At 38.3% G+C, this 14,602-nt stretch overlaps 1 protein-coding gene across 2 annotated transcripts in view; it reads right to left on the reverse strand.

Annotated features, from left to right (window-relative positions):
• Positions 1-633: 633 nt before the first annotated feature.
• Positions 634-14,602, reverse strand: part of LOC132827079 (probable E3 ubiquitin-protein ligase HECTD4) — a 302,053-nt gene continuing 288,084 nt past the window's right edge. For both annotated transcript variants that reach the window (XM_060843537.1, XM_060843536.1), the window contains exons 71-76: positions 11,727-11,830; positions 9,641-9,862; positions 8,806-8,972; positions 6,304-6,499; positions 5,301-5,523; positions 634-4,263 (exon numbers count right to left, since the gene is read on the reverse strand). In XM_060843537.1, the coding sequence (XP_060699520.1) occupies positions 4,127-4,263; positions 5,301-5,523; positions 6,304-6,499; positions 8,806-8,972; positions 9,641-9,862; positions 11,727-11,830 (1,049 nt within the window). In that variant the 3' untranslated portion in view covers positions 634-4,126. The remainder of the gene's footprint in view (positions 4,264-5,300; positions 5,524-6,303; positions 6,500-8,805; positions 8,973-9,640; positions 9,863-11,726; positions 11,831-14,602) is intronic.

Genomic DNA, 14,602 nt, shown 5'->3' on the forward strand with positions numbered 1-14,602 from the left:
TTCCCCTGAGATTTTACTGTTGGAACATTTGACAGCCAATGGAATTAAAAATGCATCAGTATCCTTATCGCAAGGTGAACATGCATGATTCATCAAAACCAATTTTGGAATAGGACACATATCAGATTTTGTAACTCTATACACTTTGATTTCTATATAAATGTGTCTTGTGCTTTTGGTATCATCAGTAAGTGAGTAACCAGCTACTTGCATGCATTATCCATGAATTTAACCTCTCACTCCATAAAATAATATTTCAGGATAGTTTTGTTTTACTGTTGGGTGGCACAGTGGTCAGCACTGCTACCTCTTAGCACCAGGGAACCTGGGTTCCATTCCAGTCTTAGGTGACTATGTGTTGACCTTGCATGTTCTCCCAGTATGTGTGGGTTTCCTCCCAAAGGTTAGGCAGATTAACCATGGTAAATGTAGGGTTGAGATGATCTCAAAGAGCAGACTTGGATCCGAATGGCATCTTCCTGCACTTGAGGGATTGATTCAATTTTCATGAACACTGAAAATGTTTTTCCCAACCTCTTCACAAAAATAAGTGGTCTATAATATCCTTTTGTAAAGCACTTTGGTGGTTTTGATCTACAAAAATGAGTGACAACTTTAAAAAAAAATCTGCTTGAACTTTTTAATATGAATGTAATTTCCATTCATACATCACTGCTTTAGGTACCAATGCAGACTAAATCAACAATACAGATGATTTTTAGATGCATTCATAAATAATTGCAATAAATATACATCAATAACTGTACAGCGCACATTAACACCTGTATGTTGATATGTCCTTTGTAAGTTTTAGTTTATCTGGTTGCTCCTCGTAAAATGGAGCAGTCATAGCAGCAGATTAACATTACCACAGCCAGTACCACATCACTCTAACAAGGTAGGGACAAAGAGTCAGATCTACACTGGTGTCAGCCTTTTTGGGTGAGGGGACAGACTGGGGGATTATTCAACTAATAGTTTGTATATAAAAACAACTAGATGTGGTGTTGCTTTGTTGTCCCATGAAATCAACCACTGAAACGATCATGACTTTTTAAAAAAAATTCAACACCCTTTGCTTTAGATCTGTGCTAATCAAAATTAGCTTTGTCAATCTGGGGCCATAACCAAAATTGTAGTACTATCTATAAACAATTTAAATTTTTGATTGACCAGCTTGTTCCTGTTTACAGCTCTATTATGGTTCTTGACATTTTGCAATTTATTAAACCTTAGTTGAAAAGCCAAGGTTCATCTACCAAAACATACCTCTTCATTGTATTTAATAAAAGATGAATAAAATTGACAATTATACAATAACTAATTCCAGAATTTAACTATATAATTTGCTGAAATGTTTGAACCACTCCACAAAAATAAACTCGCAGCATCAACACTGGCAGCAGGCCAATCTGCTCTTTGTTTGCCAAATAACTAATTACACAAAACCTTCATTCACTCAGTTATTAAGCAGGCCCTTCACATGTTTGCAGGCTATCTTACCATTGCACAGCAAAAGAAAACAAAATACACTCTGCACCCTATAATAGTTTATATTACACTTTATGTATCTGGAGGATACATTACTTAAGCCTCCTACCACAAGCTTTAAGACCCGTCAAATCTCCTGTATTGCAAAGGGTTGGGATAAATCCACCAAGATTCACAGGTTTATACTGATATTATCCTTACGCTTCTTGCTTCCCCTGCCTTGTATGTTAGGCCAGTATTAACCTCAGCTCTTTACTTCTGTAAAATTGGTCCTGATTAATCCTAGAACTAGGGGTATTTAATGCCATTGGTATAGGCTATCTTGATAAATATGACAAGTATTATCCTGAAGCACAATCTTCCATTTCTTTGTATTGTCAATATACATTTCACAGCTCTATTAAAATGAGTAATGAAGTATTAGCTATTCTTAAAAGACATTACAAGCCAGTACCAATTTCAATTTACAGTGACAGACTTGAGGGTATGTATGTACTTCCAAACTCTCTCAACTAGCTTCACTTCATTATTGGGAAATTCCAAAGTCAGATACACAATAGCAGTGAAGACTGTCAAAGGTTCTAATGTGTCACAGCTTAGTTTCAAGTTTACCTTAGGTACAGCTCTTCATGACTGCCCTTTTGCAAACGCTGAAATAACCTACAGCCTATATTATTGCAAAACCAAAACTTACAGGTTGTGGATTTTTGTGGGGGTGGACAAGGAAAGATGCTGGGAGGGAGGAGGAATTTTTAGAAATCTGTTTTATCCGAAAAATAAACAATTAGCAAATACATGTATGTGGTACATTCACTGTACTGTCAAATTAAATTTTAACATACATTGAAAAACTCAACATCTTAATTGACATCAGGCTGCATAGCCATATCCATTTCCCCTTTAAATAAGAATGTTCACTGATTCAGAAAATTCTGGAACCACACAACCAGTAATCTCAATAGCTGTATCCCTCATTTCAGATTAGAAGTGATGTTACTTCTGCTGCGCACTATTTAAATATTCTTTACGGTTGGAGCTTACTTCATCATTCTGACTGCATGCTGATAACGTCATTTTACACTCCCAACTAAACACAAAACAGCTTGGATAAAATGAGTGTGCCAAATCATGACATTTGGTTTGCATCTCTTAGCGCAGTATTTTTCCACAACATTTTGTATCAAAAGTAGCATTTTACAATGTAGTTAGCCAATTTACTGCTGAATGTGTTGTTAAACCATGTAAAAGACTATTCTGAAATGGCTATGGAGTAAACAAAACCGAAGGATGGAAACTTGTGCATTGGGTTGTGCAGACTTTTTTTTAAAACATGTAATGCAGGCTATTTGCATTGTAAATCTTAAATCAATCTATAGTAAGATAGTTTTATTTAATTAGGATTCATGCTACTGCATTTCAACTTTAATATAGAAAATTCAAAATTCAAGGGGACAAGACTTCTGATCTAATGGATTAGGCTTACAGTTCTGTGACGTGACATTCTTATCCAAGAAGTGGCCAGACATTTCCCATCAGCTATTTGTCCACCCACTCAGTTGGGAATAGTATAATTTGAAAACCCACAAGGGAAAATGAAGAGGATAAACTGAACCAGCAATGATCATAAATTGACCTCAGAAAACTGTATCCCTGTCTTATTACCAAGGTCTGGGATGTTCTGTCAGTAGGAAAGGAGATATCTGAAATTATGTTACTCAAAGCATCAAATCAAGGCTTCTTACATTACTGGCTACCTCATAAGCACTGACAGACCGTCAACAAAGGAACTTTGCAAGAAAATATTTGCAGTCACGGACTTCCTGTCAGTATGACAAAAGATTGAAAAATTAAATAAAAGGACAGCTGAGTGTCTTCATGGCAAAGCAGGCATCTGTTGACATGCTGATCCTACATACAAGTACTCACATCTTAGCTTTTCTGTGAAGGAGAAAAGGGAAGTAGACTGGGTCACATGATTCATTTAAATCCACCTATAACTAGAAGATTAATTGTTGGTAGGTGGAGGTATATCTTTTTGTACACTGACGATCACGACACTAACTTTGGAGCGTTTAAATTCTGTAGCACACTTGTGCGCACATATGGTTACTCGACATTTTAGAAGCCAAAGCTGATCTGGAAGAGAAGATTTGTCTAATTTTGAATAGTGTTCCCATGTGTGTGCTTGTGCACAAGGAAAAGTAAAAGAAATTTCCTTTTATGAGAACATGAAAGTTAAAATGCTGCCCCAAAGTTAAGACCACAGAGTATAAAAACAGTTAGATCCTACAATAAACTATTATCCTGTTTGACCACAAGCGTTTGTGTTTTAAGGGTACAGTAACATACACCGCTGTAGTGGTAAAAGCACCGTACACTCTTGGAATAGCTGCTTGACAAGACAGCAACACACCATTCTCAGTCCATCAATAGAAATGGAAATTTACAAAAAGAAAGTTTGCATCGGTGTGGAAGCATTTTGCTTGTGACGGGTTCAGAAGGAACAGCTCCCGACTGCAGCATCGATTTCCATCTGGCTTCCACCTCAATTCCTTTTCTTAAAAGTAGGTTCAAGGAGGTCCTCAGGCATCGCCATTTGTTGCAAAAAGATCTGGGAATGCCAGTTGTATCCTGCTCAGCCGCTGAGGGGGTCTTCACGGTAGTGGATAGCATAACGGAGCTTTTCCAGCATGATATCAAGCGAGGAATACTGAGGAAGTTTGATCATAAACATACAGGTTTCTACCCTAATGTATCGGGAATCCGGTGAACCTGAACACAAAGGAGAAATAGACAAACTAAAAACAAGGCACTCAGTCTGGTAGTGTGCATATTTGCTGACACTGATACTATTTAGTTTTGTTGAAAAAAGATGCTTTGATGAAGCATTTCATCTTGCACTCATCAGGACAAGTCATAAGAATACCACTAAATGTAAAACCAACATTTACACTGGTTGGGTTGAGGTGTTGATATGGAGAATACACACATTAATGCTAACTAACAGTTAAACTCCAGGCTTTGTTTAAATTTTAAACCAGGCAGGTTAACTAACAGGGTAGTAATACCCTGACCACAAAATGGACTTGGTGAGTTAAAACAGGCACAGTGCCCTATACCATGTATTTTATTACAGAACGGAGAGTTAGCTTGTTGCCTACCAGGCTACTCTTGTTTGGAGGGTAGTTTTTATTTACGTTCTTGTGGGAAGTGCCTTTTCCTTTTTTCAAACAGCTCAATTTAGCAATGTCTGGTTGTGGGCAAGATTAATTAATTTAATGTTTGAATTGTTACTACTTTCATGCAACAAGATCAAAAAATTCTTAAAAGTGCTGTCTTTCTGGTCCTGCTAAAAATATTTAGATGCAGATATTCACATCCTACCCAGCTTTTTTATGCATCATTTGATTATTCATTCCCAAAGATTTATTGTGGCTATTTTATAAAGAGAAATTGAATTCCCAAGGAACAATCCAGATTTCTTTCCCTAAAAAATAGTTTTCGAACATCACTGTCACAGGGTTAAAGCTAGACAGCTTCCAGCTACACATCAAATTCCTGATGCTAGTTATAACCTCAGGCAGAGAGACAGAGTATGCACACTTTTCTTATGTGAAGAAGAAGAAAAAGAAAATCTGGAAAGCAAACTCAGCTCCTACGGTTGTATCACCACAAGGAAGGCTGTATTTTGATCATCATAGCTGCTGGATGGTGAGAGAGATTAGGATAGAAAGGGCTTCATCTATCGTGATAAAACTGAAAGGACTGACTGCCACTGTGGTAGGAGAAGAGACAACTCTCTAGATTACCTGCAGCTCCATCAGGAGGAGCAATCTTCATTGGATATGGTGGAACATGAGCGGTATCAGGGCCACCATCTTTGCAGGGGCAGGTGAATGGTATTCGTTCCTGGTTGCAGGCAAATTTGATGAATTTACAGAGTTCCTCTTGAGTGAACATCTCTAACGCTGCCCAGAAGAATTCAATATGCTGATCAGTCTCCATCAGTCCCACCTGGTACATGGTGTGAGCCTGGGTAATAGTGGAGAGCAAAAGAAAGACTCACATATATACTCATAATTGACAATACAAAACAAAATTCAACCAGTCGCTGTTTCTTTATAAGCAAGTCAAACAGTTTACTATGGCTAGAAGTTGTACAACCATTGCTAAAAAAGGCGGCAATAAAAGGTTGGCAATTGTGCAGTTACATTTTGCCAGTATGAGCTGGACCCATTCACTTTTTCATGCGTTTGAATGTTCAAATGTTTTTTGACCCATCAGCTATCAAAATGAAAGACACTTCCAACTGTTCTTAGAGTCAGGAAATGCGCAGACTGAATCTACATTAAACTTGAAACGATATGCCTGCGACTGGAGTCACACCGAGTACACTTGTTGACTGTTAGTTGACTGGCAATGGTTTGCTTGTAACTCTAAATTCCTAGTTCTACTAACCAGTATTTTACTTCAAATTCAGTTAGAAAACGTCAGATCTCATGCTAGTCAAAAGGCATTTCAACTCCGATTCTGAACAGTAAGAAATTGGAGCATTCTTCAAATTATTCAAGCTTCTGAATAAAAGTAAGATTAGAAGTGGCAATCATTTGTGTGTGTTATCTCTAAAACATCAGGCACTATTGTAATGTTAGGTTTGTAACATCTAAATGACACTGTTTTACTCCTACGGCAGTATAAATTAAATGATTTTGAATAACATACTACAATGGAACAGGTTAATAGAAGCAAGGTCCATTGATGATTAAAGTAGTTTCTCAGCTTAGCTTACTGAACTTCATGAATGATTATTACCTTTAGAAACTCTAGGTTTATGTAGGGCAGTCCACATGTCCTCAACTCCATTTCCAATGGTGTTGGCAGTGTCAGGAGCTGCAAGGGAATAATTGAACCAAGCCCTGCGCGCACCGCAGTCATGCAGTCAGTGTTCTCAATCTCTTGTAGCCTCAGATTGCGGATTGCTGAAGCATATGCATCTTTATTATCCCACCTGTAGAAAATGAAATTAGGGCTTGGTGCATGTTATCAGCAAATAAATGATATGTTCACTACTCAACACTACGTATAAAAGGATGAACAGTACAGTTTTGGAGGAATAAGGTTGCAAAGGGTTTGAGGCTTGATCGATCTTTCTTGAAAAGAAGCTTTTTTTCCCCTCAATATATCACCTCAATTTATATATAGTGTTCAGGTCTGTATATGAACCATAAACACTTATGAGGAGAGATAAGAGTTTTTAAATGTAAAATAATCACTTTTGTTATTAAAGAGTTTGGATTTTAAACAACTAGCATTTGGATACCAGCTCAGTCTTTCTGGAACCATGACTTGAAACTAGGATATGCGGAGTATTAACGAAAGTTTGTTTATATTGTCTCAGGTTTACGAATGAAGAGAGAAAACAATAAGCAATTATAGCTTAACATAATCTAGAATGAACATTTAAAAAAATTAGTTCAAAAGCTTTTAAATTCTAGTATGATTTTAGTCAGATGCAGGGATAAGTTTGCTCAGAAAAAGGAAGTTTTTTGATGATATGCTTCTAAGCTACCCCCCTTTTGCTCTCGTCCCCTGCTGATACCACCAAAGGCAGAAGGGTAAGGATCATTTAAGGTAACATCAAGGTAGTAACTTGCTGAATATAATTTGCTTCTACTTAAATTTCATGTTTCTCGACTGTTCCGCTCTCTGACTCATTATGTTGAGGTCCAACATACTGCATTGGAACAGGAGAAATTTTCTCCTCCTAAATGTCAAAGCCATGTCCATCATTTTTATTCCTTTCTCAAATTTCTGCTCCCCACCTACAGAAGCTGTCTGTTTCTGAGATCACTGAGGTTGAATCAAATTTTTTACAACTCTGGTGTAACACCTGAATCTGAGATACATTTCACACGACATATCCACACACTCAGCATAAGTGCCTCCTTTCACCTCCACAGAACTGCCCCTTTGCTTCTCCCATCTCAGCTCAGATATTACTAAATGCCTCATTTATTCCATTGTTACTTCAGACTAATCAGATGACATCTTGAGTGGCTTTCTTACTTTTTCTCCTTAAAATTGAGTTCATGAAAAAAATTGTTCCATTGGGGCCCTTTTACAAAACACTTTCATACTCCATGATCAACACTGGTCTTGGTATAACAATTTCAAAATGTGGATTCTTGTTTTCACATTCAGGCATGTGATGGAACACTCCCCACTTGCCTGGATGCAGCTCCAACTTGAATAATTTGACACCATCCAGGATAAAGCAACCTGCTTGACTGGCAAACCATCCACCTTCAATGTTCAAACCCTTCATGATTGATGTATAGTGACAGCGAGTGTGTACCATCTACAAGAGGTACTGCAGATAATCACAAAGGCTCTTTCTTTGACAGCACTTTTCAAACACCAGGCAGTTACCCTGGAAGGGCAAGGGCAGCAGATACATGGGAATATTGCCATCTGCAAATTTCCCTTTAAGTCACACCACCACCTCAACTTGAAACTAAACTGGCACTCATTCACCATCATTACTTCAAAATCTTGTAACTCCTTTTCCAATGGCACTTTGGGTGCCTTTACATCTCACGCACTGCAGCAGTTCAAGGTAGCAGCTCACCATCACCTTCTCAATGCTGGCTTCACCAGCAATAGCCATGACCCCTCACTCCCCTAACCACGTAACCTCCTCCAATCCTATCAGATCTCTGCACTAGTGAAATTCAGGCCTCTCATTTACACTTAGTGGCATGCCTTTAGCTGACTTGGCTCTTGAATTCCATCATTTTATTTTGTCCTTTTGATGCTTTCTAAAGGCTATTTCTAGAAGCAAGGTTTTGGACTTATGAACTGGAGGTGATCTAATTTTGTTTGATTTTTGCTCAAGTGAGTTTGGATATTTTACAATGCTAAAGGTATGACATAAATGTAAACTGCCTTTGGCTGATGCCTGAGATTAAGCTTCTTACAATTGTTCTGACTGAAATATGTGTTGAGTGTACAGACTGTTGATAGAAGGAAAAAAAAAAGCACATCCCTACCTTGATAACCACCAAATCTAGTCATAAAATTTTTAATTTAATTTTTAATTTCTATCCATTTTCCTAATTTGCTTCAAATCCCCACTACCTTCAGGATAAAATCCTGTACTGGTCCTGAGCTCTAAGAGGTTAATTTGCAAAAAGTGAAACAGTTGATTTCCGATTTGTTTGATTTGTAAGACTTTGGGCCAGAAAACTAATATTTTAACCCATTCCATTTGTGATCAAATCAGAGGTAGATGATGTATCCTTATCATTTACTCACGTAACAGTGATATTCTTGCCTCCAGGACATAGCTCCACTTCCTCGCCTGTCATGGTGATGTAACTGAATTTACAACAGGGCTTGCTGGGAGATTCAGGGCTCTCTGTGGTTAGGTGATGTGATGTTATTTCAGCACACAGTGCCTCAAGTTCTATCTCATTATTAACCTGGAATTACAAAATTCATGTGAACCACAATCCCAAGACTGAAGACCCATAGAAAACGGTCCACATTAGATCACCTTTAATAAATTATCTTGAATATGAATCACACTTTATAAGATGCTCACATCACAAGACCTAAAAACCTTGAGGTAGGCTAGTTACAAAAGTGGAAACTCACTCCAAAGATTTGACAAGGTGGATGGAGGGATGATGCTTTAATCTTCTGACAGCCAGTTAATGAATCTTTGCTCAGATTCAGATTTATTCACAGAGGGAAACATTACAAAAATACAGCTCCAAAAAGTACAAACTAGTCCCAAAATCAAGAAGTGTCTCTTTATATGTGCTCAATTATCTGATGAATTCCACCTTTATAACCCAATGGGAGGAAAATACTCAACATTTCATGTTCAAATAGAATTCATTCTAAAATCTCAATGTTCAGAAGTCAAAATCTTTCAAAAAAGTGGCCAGATCGATGGGTTCTGAAGAACTGTCTTACCAGACTCAGAACATTAACTCTATTTTCTCTACGCACAGACGCTGGCAGACCTGCTGAGTTTCTCCAACACACTGTGCATTTATTGTTTGTTCGGTTAGAGAAGGGGAAGAGAAGGAAGAAACGGCAACAAGTGTGAAATCTTAAGGGGCACACATACTGAATGACTTACAGTCTCAAACTTCTTGACGTAATTGTAGGTCAAGATGTCCACCTCTTGCAGATCACACTCTGGATCCAGTGATTCGCCAACTAGAGTCTTCCAAAACGTTGGGAGGAGATCAAGAGGGAGTGGGACATCTGCTCGGATAGCAATTCCAAGTAATTGGCCAAAGAAGTGTAACAGTTGCTCCTCAGTATATGTTATTGGTCCAGGAGTCAGAATGTGTTTGCCCTGAAAAAAAGTGTTGAAACCAGACATACAATAGATGTATGATGTGCTTAGCCTGAAAATCTAAGAACCTCAACATTGTTAGTCTCTCTTTAACTAGAAATAGACTGCAGGAGAATGTTCAGAGTGGTGTCAATATCTTTATTTGTATGTATAATCTGTAGAAATTATAAACCTACTAAAGCCAATACAACGGGACAGGATGTGTTACACTACTTCAATTTTAAATTGACTAATCCACGATCACCAGTTCTTCATTCTGATATTATGTGGTTCAAAATGTTCTCTTTTGATGCATTCATCAATTTCATCTGTGGCGATGACTGAAATAATTTAATTAGATTCAGTGCCAATGGGTTATGTATAGGAGAATGTGCATTGGAAAAATCCACGATGTCCAATCTTAATATCCACTGCCTCTTGATGAGAAGGAAACACAGGCAGGCACAGGAATGAGTATTGATGTCATCCCAACTTGGCCAAATTTACATCCTGAACGGTCACTTAAAATGCTTACTCAAGACAAGGCACTGCAGAGCACCTGGTCACAAAATCTACATCACGTCCAGAAATTAACAGCTCCAGTAGAATAAAAGGCAAACATTATAGACCAATACTAAGATTTTAAAAATTAATATTCCATATGTAATTCATTCTGATAAAGCTTTCTACAGGTTTGCAGACTAATCATTGTCAGCTGGAGTGCAGATAGATGCAATAATGCCACTAATTTTATTTCCCCTACAAGGGGCTACTCCATGATGTATGCTATTCTGAGAGCGGATCATGATGACCATTGATAATTCAACATTAATCATATTTGTTAATTAGATTAAAATTGCGGAGACATATCCCACAAAGCAACCAGGTATGCGTTCAACTGCCAAAATCTGGATACTCCTTGAAAAGTTCAAATTTAAAACAAACTATAATGCCTTCTAGATTTGCTCGAAGTGTGACAAAATGTTAACTGGTACTTGATACTGCAATTCTGTTGAATCTGAATTAGAACCCATTGATAATAATACAAATACCAGCAACTTACTCCAGCACAGTACAAGTGATTGCATCAAAACTTAATTTGATGAGATGAAACAAAAAGCTTAGTGCTGGGAATTGGAGCTGAATAGAAAATACTATGAATGCACAATTGCTCAGTCAACACTTGAAAGAGGAGACAGTACTGTTTTAATACTGTCCTCCATCACAACAGTTGCACCCTTTCTAATGCTGGGAGAGCAACTGAGTATTTTAAGCAATTGTTGTTATGGCTGACATGTTTGCAATCGATACAAGTTCTAAAGGAGAAGAACAATGATAAACTTTCTCATTAACATCAGGATTATAATGAACCAAACTCATCTTTTCTCTCTCTCACACTTCATGTAGCGTCCTTTTTGCCTGAGGTTGCTATCATGACTCTTACTATCCTTATGGGTAAAAGTGAGTACTGCAGATGCTGGAAACCAGAGTTTAGATCAGAGTGGTGCTGGAAAAGCAAACAGGTCTGGCAGCATCTGAGGAGCAGGAGAATCAATGTTTCGGACATAAGCCCTTCATCCGGAAGCAGGGTCTTTTGTGTGCTGTTGACCTCTACAATTCTATTACTTCATGACTCTACAGTACTTTATATTTTGGTGCATTATTTCAGAAGTATTTCATCTAGGAATGCATAATACTGCACATTTATGGTATAGTATTTCAACTTGCACATTGCTTGCCTCAAAAAAAAAACATCTGAAGGGACCAAACATTGATTTGATTCCTCATGGGAATTTTGATTCACTTAAGTAGAGACTTTTAGGAATGCAACGACAACCTTAAGATGATTTAATCAATCTGATTGGTTACCTGCAGCAATAATTACCTTGTTTCTGTTGGCTGCAGAACTTGGACAAGGTATAAGAAGTGAAAGTGCTGAACTCTGTAACTCTTTACAAACTTGCCACAGAAAATGTCTGAATGATCCACCTAGAATCCAAACAACACAATTGAGACACCAGAAACAAAGGTTATTTTTGAACAAGGAAAATGTTTTGGCACATTGATAAAGACCACTGGAACAAGCACATGTAATTAAAATGGAGCTTGAAGAGTGCACCCCTCAACAATGCTGTGCTGACATTTTAATAGATTGCGAGATATTTTTTGGGAGTGGAATTTAATACCAGAATTTTCTAATTTAAGAGTTGAGACAACTATATCAATTTAGCTGACAATAAAGGGAGTCTGGAATTGTGTCTATCTTCGATGATACTTTGGAGTTAAACCTGATCTCAGAAAAGCAAAGAAAGCAAACAAAAATTGAGAAACCAAATACTAAAGTTACACAAATTGAAACAAAATAACATGTGCTTTATAAACGTGATCAACTTACCTAACATTTTCAGCTGAGAATTAGATGCAATTACATATATTTATTCTGTCCAACATTATAGTGGCTTGTTTAAAGGATTAAATGAAGTCGAGTGTGTGGTGCTGGAAAAGCACAGCAGGTCAGGCAGCATCTGAGGAGCAGGAGAGTTGACGTTTCGGGGCATAGGCCCTCAATGAAGGCAAGTATCAGGATTCTCACAGGGAGGCAGCAAGGCAAATTTTGATGAGCAAAATACTTGAGGATTTAAGTTAGTTGCACATAAATACTCACATTTTGAAGAACGTAGGTTGTTAATTACATGAGCTGCAATTATAAGCACCATTCTAGCATACCCCAAAGTGATAGAAATGAGAAGATTCTGGGTTCGAGCGCCCTTTTGCAATGAATTACTTTGATCCGAGTTATACAGCAATTGAATTGTTGCAACTGATCTCCAGGACGGGAAAATATCAGCCAAGTTACAGATTATTCAGCGATCGCCACTGGAAAGCAGACATGTCTGGATGCAAGGTGAACACAATAACAGATTTGTCTGCAATGTTTGACAATATTTGGGGGCGGCATAGTGGTTAGCACCGCTGCCTCACAGTGCCAGGGACCTGGGTTCAATTCCATCCTTGAACAACAGTCTGTGTAGAGTTTGCACATTCTCCCAGTGTCTGCATAGGTTTCTCCCGGGTGCTCCGGTTTTCTCCCACAGTCTAAAGAATGTGCAGGTTCGGTGCATTGGCCATGCTCAATTACCTGTAGTATTCAGGGGTGGCTAGTTTAGGTGCTTCAGCATGGGAAATGAGGAGTTACAGGGATAGGACAGGGGGATGCTTCTAGGTGGGATGCTGTTCAGACGGTTGGTGTGGACTTGTTGTTTGAATAGCCTGTTTCCACATTGTAGGGATTCTATTCTAATCACACAGTTCGCCCATATTTCCTGTCTCTACCTAGTTATTTGGTGAGTATTTGGTATGTGACTAAGACTTAATCTATTCCTAAGTTTCAATATACTATAGTAGCCAGTGGTAAGGTTGATAGAATTTATAAAAACATAAGTATGTATATAATTAAATAAAAATCAATTAGAACACACTAAGATTGCAAGGACAGGTGATGTGCCACATCTGTAGTACGTGTGGGAGTTCTTGGAAGCCACTTTGTCCAAATCAATCATATCTGTCACAAGTTATTGATATCTACAGCACAGAAAAAGGGACTTTAGCCCACTGAGTTTACGTCAGTCAAAAACAACCTTACAATTCTAATCTATTTTCCAGCACTTGGCCCATAACCTTGTATGCCTTGACATTGTAAATATATATCTACTAATTACTACTTGCAATGAGGTTTCTGCTTCTACCATCCTTACATTTTAGGTATTTAGATATTTTAGGTGCTGGAGGTGATTTCCTCAAATTCCAGGAGCAGCAATTACAGTTTTACATGCTAAGTTCCAAATCAAAATCAAACAACAGCAGTTTTAAAATGGAGAAGAACAGACAACTCCAGGAAAGGTAAGAGAGTTAGGCACCTAGTGCAGATGTGTTTTGTGGCTATACCCATTTCAAACAAGTATGCTTTGGAAAATGTAGGTGGTGATGGATTCTCAGGGAACACAGCACGAACAGTCAAGTTTCTGGTATTGAGACTCTAATGCAACGAGGGGTACGTCAGGTTCTAAGAGATCTATTGTGTTAGGGGATTCTCTAGTCTGAGGTACAGACAGATGTTTGTGTGTCTAGCAGCAAAAAATCAGAATGGTGTGTTGATTCCTTGGTGCCAGGATTAAGGATGTCTCAGAGAGGATGCAGAATGTTCTCAAAGGGGAGAGGGACCAGCAAGAGGTCATTGTCCACATTGGAACCAATGACATAGGAAGGGAAAAGGTTGAGATTCTGAAGGGTGGTTACAGAGAGTTAGGCAGGAACTTAAAAGAGTTCCTCGAGAGTAGTAATATCTAGGTTACTCCTGGTGCTACAAGCTAGTGAGAGCAGGAATAGGAGGATAGAGCAGATGAATGCATGGCTGAGAAGCAGGTGTATGGGAGAAAGATTCACATTTTTGGATCATTGGAATCTCTTTTTGGGTAGAAGTGACCTGTACAAGAAGGACGGTTTGCACCTAAATTGGAAGGGGTCTAATATACTGGCAGGGAGATTTGCTAGAGCTGCTCGGGAGGATTTAAACTTGTAAGGTGCGGGGGTAGGCCCCAGGGAGATACCGAGGAAAGAGATCAATCTGAGATTGGTACAGTTGAGAACAGAAGCGAGTTAAACAGTCAGGGCAGGCAGGGACAAGGTAGGACTAATAAATTAAACTGCATTTATTTCAGTGGAAGGGGCCTAACAGGGAAGGCAGATGAACTCAGGGCATGG

This window comes from Hemiscyllium ocellatum, chromosome 24 (assembly GCF_020745735.1).
Source record: "Hemiscyllium ocellatum isolate sHemOce1 chromosome 24, sHemOce1.pat.X.cur, whole genome shotgun sequence".
Classification (NCBI taxonomy): Eukaryota; Metazoa; Chordata; class Chondrichthyes; order Orectolobiformes; family Hemiscylliidae; genus Hemiscyllium; species Hemiscyllium ocellatum.